The sequence below is a fragment of the Lissotriton helveticus genome, chromosome 8, assembly GCF_964261635.1.
Source record: "Lissotriton helveticus chromosome 8, aLisHel1.1, whole genome shotgun sequence".
NCBI lineage: Eukaryota > Metazoa > Chordata > Amphibia > Caudata > Salamandridae > Lissotriton > Lissotriton helveticus.
Window position 1 is genome coordinate 177,443,743 of NC_136069.1, and position 8,523 is coordinate 177,452,265.

The 8,523-nt window shown below is 46.3% G+C and overlaps 1 protein-coding gene across 1 annotated transcript; it reads right to left on the reverse strand.

The window, feature by feature from the left end:
• Positions 1-329: 329 nt before the first annotated feature.
• LOC144773717 (uncharacterized) lies at positions 330-1,571 on the reverse strand. The gene is made up of 2 exons (XM_078658860.1): positions 967-1,571; positions 330-387 (listed from the first exon to the last, which is right to left on the reverse strand). Exons 1-2 carry the CDS (start codon positions 1,569-1,571, stop codon positions 330-332), a joined length of 663 nt encoding a protein of 220 aa, XP_078514986.1.
• Between the last annotated feature and the right edge of the window lie 6,952 nt (positions 1,572-8,523).

Sequence of the window (8,523 nt, forward strand, 5' to 3'; positions counted from 1 at the left end):
ACATTCTTGCTACTTTCGAAATTCTCACATTTAGTAGAAGATTGATCACAAGTTTCATTAAACACATCGTTTTCCCCAATAGACATACTATCTACTTGAACTTCTCCAAGATTTTCAACTACTTTCACATTAGCTTGTTGGGAAGGTCGCATTTTTGTTCTACACATTTCAGCCAAATGGCCTTTCCTCCCACAAATTCTACATATTGAATTTCTTGCCCCACAAGCAAAACTTGTAGCATTATGTCCCAGACCCCCACACCTGTAACATATAATCGTTCTTCTTTCAGTTTGTTTATTTGCACTAGCTTCTGTCACTTTGACCTCCTTCTACACTTTCACCTCTTGTACATCAACTGCTACAATATCCTTCTCTGAAGATTTAGGGCTAGATGTAGGTAAATCAGATTTACTGCTTCATAAATACTGAATTTTACAGATTCGGTATTCATGAATCGGTAAATCTGATGTAGGTATTCATTCGGTAAAAAATACAGAATCGGTATCATTCGGTATTTACCGATTTTGTAATTACAGAATCTTATTTGCCATTGATTCCTATGGGCCTTGAAGCCCATAGGAATCACTGGCAAATACCGATTCTGTAATTACAGAATCTGTAAAAATACCGAATTGCCAAGGGGGACAGGGTGTCACTTTGACACCCTGTAGCACCCCAGTTTTTGCCTTGTGTGCACCTGTGCAATGTGACACACATACATGCCCTAAGGTACAAGCACAGAAACTCGTAATTTACCATGCAACAGTATTACATGGTAAATAACGAATTTCTAAGGGCCTGTGGCACTGTAAACTGTGTCACCTACATTTGGAATTACAGAATCGGTATATTTACCGATTCGGTATTTTACCGAATTGTTAAATATACCGATTCTGTAATATTCAGCCCCCTACATAGCAAAACCCAAATACCGGTCGGTAACGGCCAAAATCGGCCGTTACCGACCGGTAATTGGCGACCTGCATCGGGCCCCAAATGTTTACTTTTCCTACATCAATTTCTTTCATCCAAACAGCAGTATTCTCCATGCTCCTAGCTATCTGTATAGCTTCCTCTAGAGTTGGATCCAAAGATAAGAGTCTTTCTTTAATTTTTTTATCTCTCGTGCATCTAACAATTTGATCACGAGTCAATGACTCCATTAAACCTTGGAATTCACACGTTACAGAAAAACCACGTAAAGTAGCTACATAACTCATAATGTCTTCATCTTGCGTTTGTGAACGACAAAAAAATGTATGTCTCTCAAAAACCACACTTAATTTAGGAGTAAAATGTTTCTCTAACATTTTAAGAGACATATCATACACGTTAATTGGTTGGCCATCACCAATTCCTAATGAAACCTCTGGAAGGTCATCATAGATTCTTCTCCCCTCAGTACCTAAATGATGCAGCAATATTGCTTGCCTTCTTATGGGTTCATATTTATCTCCTCCAATTGCCAACATGTAAGTAAAGAATATGTTTTCATACATTTTCCAAGGTATAGTTGGTTCACCAGGAACAGGTAAAAAACTAGGCGGTTCTGCCATTCCTTGTTCTGTCATCCCGGCAATGAAATCTAAAATAATAAACTGCCACAATTAACTAAAGAAACAAGCTACCACAACAAACCAAAATAAAGAGTTAAAGTAATAATTTAAAATAATTATCTAAAACAAAAAAAATAACTTGTTGTTGATGAATCAGCCTTCCAGGAAATTTGATTCTCTTCCCGCTCGATAAAATAACAATTTAAAATAATTATACAAAATAAGAAATTGAAGTCTCAAGATAAATCTTGTATGTTTGTTCTCTCCTCTTCCTTAGTCTTGTTTCTATGTCTATGTTCCCTTTTCTTTCTAACTCCTTAGTCCTTTTTTCATGATCATGATGAGGAGGATCATAGAGACATGCGATACAACAAAGAGAAGAACTGGCTGCAATTACCGGTGAAAATTAAGTAAGAACAAAATGTTGTTTATTCAATTTGAATTCATCGTTCCTGTTTCTGTTGTGCTTGCAGATAAATTACGCGTTGGTAACAGACTCCATGGTCACACACATCTCTTCCAAACAACGGTGAGAGCAGGCGTTCAACATATTCCTCCATTCTGCCCATGTTTGTGGACTCTGGTATTCCTAGAATGCTTAGGTTATTTCTGTGTGATCTTGATTCTAAGCCTTTGTTTATTGCTGCTATCACTTTTGAGAGCTGTTCCATATTTACTAGTTGTTCCTACGTCCAGTGGATGTGTCCTCCAGATCCGAGATGCGCTGTTTTGATTCCTTGATGCATTTGTCATATTGATCCGTGTAAGACCTTATCTGCCCTTTGGGTGGTCCCTCCTATTTATTATTGATTTTTGTCCCCTTTCTGCCCTTCATATCCCTTAATTTTTATGTCCACTGGATACTTTTGTGGTGTTGACCTGGGGGATAGATGCTCTTTTGCCCTCATAGTTTTTTACCTAAGGCCTAGGTGCCTTTTCTGACTAAAATTCATCCAGACCTACACAATGGTGGATAACAACTGCCATAACTGCCACACCTGAGGCTTGACCCATAGGGAAGAATAGGAACCCTCTAGAACCTTCTGGTCCCTTCTGTACCTCCTAGGGTCAGCCTATATAAGGCCAGAACCAGGGCGGCCATTTTGGAGTGAGTTGCTGAGAGGCCAGCTAGGAGTTTAGACCACAGGTCAAGGAGGACAGTGCGCTGAAGGCGGGTTGATGGTCCTTTGGGGCTGCTATCCCCCTCTGTTGATACTGCCCCGTGTGTGTGGATCTGACCCTGTCTAGGTCCTCAATGACTGAAGGCTGCCCCGGGTCTCTCAGAAAATAGGAGCTGCAAGGCGCCCCGATTCCTACCTTTCTCGCCACCCCCAGCGGTGTTTACAGAGCGGCGGGGGGCTGCAGGTGACTACCTCAATGTTGCTGAGTGCACGTCCCAGCTGCCGGCTCGCCAACTGCCCAGCGTGGAGGTGAGGGGGCTCGAGGAAGTCCCTAAATGGTGGTGTCATCAGTTCCGCTGCTGCGCGGAAAGAGGAGAGCAGTGTTTGCCCTTCACGCAGGCTCAGCGGTAGCGTGGCCGAGGGGAGTGTCCTAGCTCAGGGAGCGGCCTGTCGTGATCTGCTGGTGGTGAGTGACGGTGTCCCCCTCCCGCGCAAGTCCGGAAGCGCAGCTTCTCACAGAAACACCCTCGTGAGTGAGTAGTTCGAGGGAAGACACTACCGGAGGCGCGGCGGTATCTCTGCACGGCGCAGGTCCCAGTGGTGAGTCAGCCAGTGAGAAGAGCAGCCGGGGAGCCGACGGGGATCTTCCGCCTCCCGGAAATCCGTCGCTCCTGGGCCCTTTTGACTGTAGAAGGCAACGTAGGGTGGGGATTGAAATCTCCAACCGGCTACCGACCCAGACCCCCCCCCCCCCACTGACTTCATCAACCAAGTGCGAAGTAAGTAGGAAGAGGGAGGCTGGGCTGGCTTAGGAAGCCTTCGTTCTCTCGAGGAAGAGGGTCCAGTCGAACACGAGGTGGATAAGGAGGAGAGAGAGAGCCTTTGGAAGGAAACTGACAATACTGTGAACTAAAACAGGCGGAAGGGGAGGTTTATGTGCTCAGGTGCTAGTCAATCCAGACGGGGGCTAAACTAAGGGAGAAGCCACGGAGGATAACCTGAGGGAAGTGCAATCAGCATTCTTTTAGACAGAGGCAAGGGATTTTGGGTAATAGCGCCTTTTCCCTTTATGAGTAGTTTTACCTAAGGAACTTCCCCCTTGAATTGAGGAAGCTTCTCAAGTAAATCAGAGTTTAATCACAGAAGGGTCTTGAGCTGTGAACTAAATTTCAGTTATAAATTGAGTGTGAGGAGAGAGTTGAGGGATTCATATTGCCTTGATATTTGCCTCACCACGTTGACAACTGTTGAAATTTCCCTTCAAGTCATCTATGTCAAAGTGAGCCTGGAATTATTGATCTGCTAGATAAAAACGTATTGAGTTGATAAAGAAACTTTCACTTGTGGAAACCAAAGGTTACCTGAATTTACATAGTGAACAACTGGTGCTCACCAAGAGTCTTTGTAGTGAATTCTCTTGCTTGTAAATTGAGTAGTAATGATTTTTCTTCTGTAAACACTGTCTAGTACTGATTCCTTCTATGCAGAGCTAAATTTATGTACTGTGGTTAAAGAGAACTTTTATAAAACAGCTCGTATTTTTCCAAACAGGGTGTAGTGTCCTTATTTTTGAGTGGATGGATGCTTGGTTACTGATGAATATGACGCAAACTTAGCACATGTTCCTTGGAGTTAGGCCTACCCACTTAGTGCCAAGCTACCTTATGTGACTTGGGATTCCCTAGGTCCAACAATCCAGTTTATGTGTAATATTGTCCATACGCATACACATAGTGTCCATTTTAGCTTCTACGGAGGTTAAACTGTTTTTCATGATGAGTAGGAGTTCTTTAAAGTCCTCTGTCGGGGTTTGGTGTTTGTGGTTAGTGCCTCCGCCATAGTACCTTCGGGCTCTCCCTGCGTCCTGTTGGGAGGATAAGGTATTGGGGTCCCGTAAGCGTGTCTGTCTTGCCTCAGGTTATTTAAAGTGTCTTCTGCTGCGCAGCTTTCGTAGTTTCAGCTCAGTCAATTTCGCTACCCGCTCAGTCCTTCTATTGGCCTCCTGGGCTACTGTACACCTAATCTGGCACACTTGCCCTAGTCTTCTGTGTCCCCCTCTGTTGGAGTGGGGGATCCGCTCCTATCCATGTTCTTCGTAGGTTGGGTCCACTATGTCATGCACTATCCATCCACTGTGTGTGTGCCTTCGTGCACCTGACCTCCTTGAAATTTAGGCGTGGGCCTGACTATATTGCTTTCAGGCTTGTGGGGTTTTTGTTTCCAGTCTTCTCTTCCCCATGCTCTGGGCAGTTTCCTCTCTGCGGCTATCGCTCAAGCTATCTTGCGCTCTTTTCCTTCCTGCACAAATATAGCGTCCTTTGATACTGTCTCGGGGTTGCCTCACGTTTCTTACTGTTCTTCTGCCATATCTTTGCAAGCTGGATATTTTCTCTATAGGGCTCACAGAGCTTACTGTCTGATTTGTATGCCTTTCCCTCTATCCTGCCGCTTCCACATGTAGGCAGTGCATTCTCTCCCTTTTTATTCAGCAAATTGATTGTTCTCTCTGTAATGTCCCTGGCTTTGTTCCCGTTTTGTTTTTCTTTACCCTTGTGCTCCACGCTTAACTCTGTGCCTCTGTCCTTAGGTCATCGCTGTTTAGGCCGAGGCCAGGGCCCGCTACGTCTCCTCGGCCCGATCGGTAATCCGCACTCTTTGCAAAGCCGAGGAGGGGACTGACAAAGCTGCTCTCTGTGCCGCTTTGCTGCTTTTGCCAACCAGATGCCTCAAGCTAGAAGGGGAAATACCTGCCTGCGCCCCCACAGTATGCTGTTCCCCTACTCATGTTTCAGGCATCATCGGAGGCAGTCCGTTTACGCGCCCCGGTCCCTTTGAGCACTGATATCTCCTGCTGTTTGGGGGGATGTCCTTGCTTGCTGCAACGCGTACCCATGTCGGCTCCCTCTCACCTCAGTGTATGTTGCATCTGCCTCCATGCACACAGTCTTCCTCAGCGGCAGCGGTAGACAGGTCTAGGACATGGCCGCCATCTTGTGATTTGCCCGGGGCTCGGCGCTTTCGATTTTACTGTACGTTCTGGCAACCTCCACCTATTTCAGTGTTATTACGTGGTGCCCCTGATGTTCCGCTGGCGATTTCTTCTTTATTTTCTCCGGTACGCTGACATTGGCGATCCGCCCGCTAAAAACCTCCACCCGCTTAGAATTTCCCCCGCCACATTACCATGGCGGGGGGACCTCGGTGGACGGAAAGACCCCTACGCTATCCAACACTTTCCCTACTGTTGCACACTCTGGAGTTGGAAGAGTAATTTTAACCTCTACGCTATCCAACACTTTCCTTACTGTTGCACTCTCTGGAGTTGGAATAGTAATTTTAACCCCTACGATATCCATCACTTTCCCTACTTTTGCACTCTCTGGAGTTTATTTTATTTTATTTTAAAGGTTTTATATAGCGCTGGCTAGACCCTGAGGTATCAGAGCGCTTTACATGAGCATCAGATCATAGTTACAGGTTACATTGTTACAAAGGTTACACAGTTATTAGAGCATGGCTACATAGTTACTTGTAAGGTTGAATTAAAACAATAAGCACAAATACGTAAGGGGAAAAGCAGGCAAGGGGAAAGATTCTGGGGAGGGGTAATTGTGGAAAATTAGTGCGTTTTGGTGAACATTATCTGCGCCATCTTGCCTCTTCCCTGATGCCACACTTTTGTCGTGCGCGCCCGCCATTTTAAGATGCCCCGATCAGAACAAACCCTTTTGCATGCCGCTGGCCCCTGACATAGCCCTTTGCCTTCACTAAGCCTGCACGCTGACCACCCCCTGCTTGCACCTGCCTTGAGTCATAAACCCCTCTTCGGCGCTGCTCTGCCCCCGGCCCTCATCCTGTTCCCAGCGCGACACCTCCCTGCTTTCCTTTCATGATCTCCGGCCCTTAGATGCAAACCCCCTTTTTCCCCGTGTGCCCGTTTTGTCCTCCCCGTTCCCAAGCCGACACCCAGCTCTGCCGATACCATCCTTGCCCCTCCCCGTACAATAGGAAGCTTCCCCCATCAAAGAATCCCCGGGTTGATCAAAGCCCCCCACCCCATGAGATCCGATCAGACTCCCCACATTCCGTGAATCGGCGGATTATCCAGCTGCGCGATGCTCATCACCTGTTGTGACTAGGGTGGGGACTTCAACTGTAAATGTGTGTGGGAACGGGCCCCAAAGGGGGATTCCGGGTATGTCTTTCCGTATATCAAAGCTTTGTCACATGTATGTAAACTGTAATAAAAAACCATAAACACTGTATATAAGGGGCCAGGCCTCAAACGTAAGTTAGAGCACCTCAGAACGATACCTTCTGTCCGTTTCGTTGTGTTCTCCTCCGGAGAGAATAAAAAAACCTTGTTTCCTGCTTTCCAGTCTCCAGCGCCTGCCTCTTCATTGATTTAAATAACTAGAGGGTCACAGAGGCAATACCGCCGGGCAAATATCGATTGTCCCCGACCCGATTGAACTTTTTACAATTGGCGTCCCAAGCGTGGGGCCCATCAGCGACTCGTGGATCCAGTGGGAGAGGTCCCGACGACAGAGTGAACGACTGCAACGATCGGGAGAGCTCTTGCCCAATAGACCCTCGTCTGGCAGCCGATCATCCGAACTTCACTAGTTCCGAACAGACCTCTCTCGAGTGATCTACGGTCCTGACTGGGAACCATCAGGAGTGCCGTGAGAAATACGAGAAAAAGAGGACGATCGGGCGCTGGATTCGGAAGACAAGAAACTGTCCGCATGGTCCGGGTAAGGTCGTGTTGCCACGACAAGTTGCGAAATTTGTTTTGATTGCTTGATTGTTCAAAATACTAGTATTGCCTTGTTTATTTTTATTTAGAGATTCACTGTCTGCAAACGGAGAAGCAACAGGCTCTCTCTCCCTTTGCAAGCAGTGGAGGATAAGTAGGGTAGCAGCCGTGCTTGTTCTTTTTCTCCCCCACTCAATAATTGCTTGAAACTGAACTGTTGTTCACAAACTATTGTTTCCTGGAGATTCCCTGTCTGCAAGCAGGGAAGAGACCACCCTTTTTGCAGATAGTGAAAAGGGTAGGTAACGCAGATCTTTGCGGTCCTACTCATTCTCCCCATTGTTATTTTGTTGGTCTTTTGGTTTTTTGATCCATGAGGTATTCACTACCTGCAAACAACGTAGAATAGAAATATTCTGTCTAGTCTTTGCACCTAGTGATAAGATAGGCAGTGCTGACTTTTTAGTCCCTCGTTACGAGCCGTCATGTCTGTCTTCTCCCCATTGATAAATAGCCTGTTTAGCCCGGACCGGGTGCTAGAGGTGGACCATATAGCTCCACTAGAAGGCACCCCTAATAAGGACATGTTCATAAACTATGGGTTAGTCACCATAGCTTATAATAAATTATGGCACAGGTATACCGAAGATAGCCAAGACAAACAGTGGCCACTGGCAGGATCCTTTGACCTTGATAAAATAGAAACGTTAGAAATAGCCTTTCGAAATAATAAGACGACGCCAATTATGCTCGACAGTCTCGGTATGTGGCGCAGAGAGGCTACGAAACGACAGAGAAAAGACGAGGATAAACCAAGTAGGGAAATATACCGACAGGACAACCCCAGGACACCGCTACCCACAACTTATCCCCCGACACTATGCAAAGGACGACCAGACTTAGGGTCAGACCAATGCGCTTTTTGTAGGTATGTCGGACACTGGAAAGCCCAATGCCCGACTCTACTGAGCGTGAGTAAAGGCAAAGGGCCGACAAGAACGACAGACCGACAGTACGAGAAAAGGCGCGAGACAGAGAAGAACCCGACTTACATAGACAGACCAGACAGAACCACCACGTTTGATTA

What these genes read in the sequence shown, in the direction of transcription:
- LOC144773717 (XM_078658860.1), bottom strand. Translation starts at nt 1,571, where the DNA reads ATGACAGAACAAGGAATGGCAGAACCGCCTAGTTTTTTACCTGTTCCT. An exon ending in ATGCAGGTCGCCAATTACCG is followed by an intron (nt 388 to 966) that starts GTCGGTAACGGC and finishes ACCTACATCTAG; the next exon opens with CCCTAAATCTTCAGAGAAGG.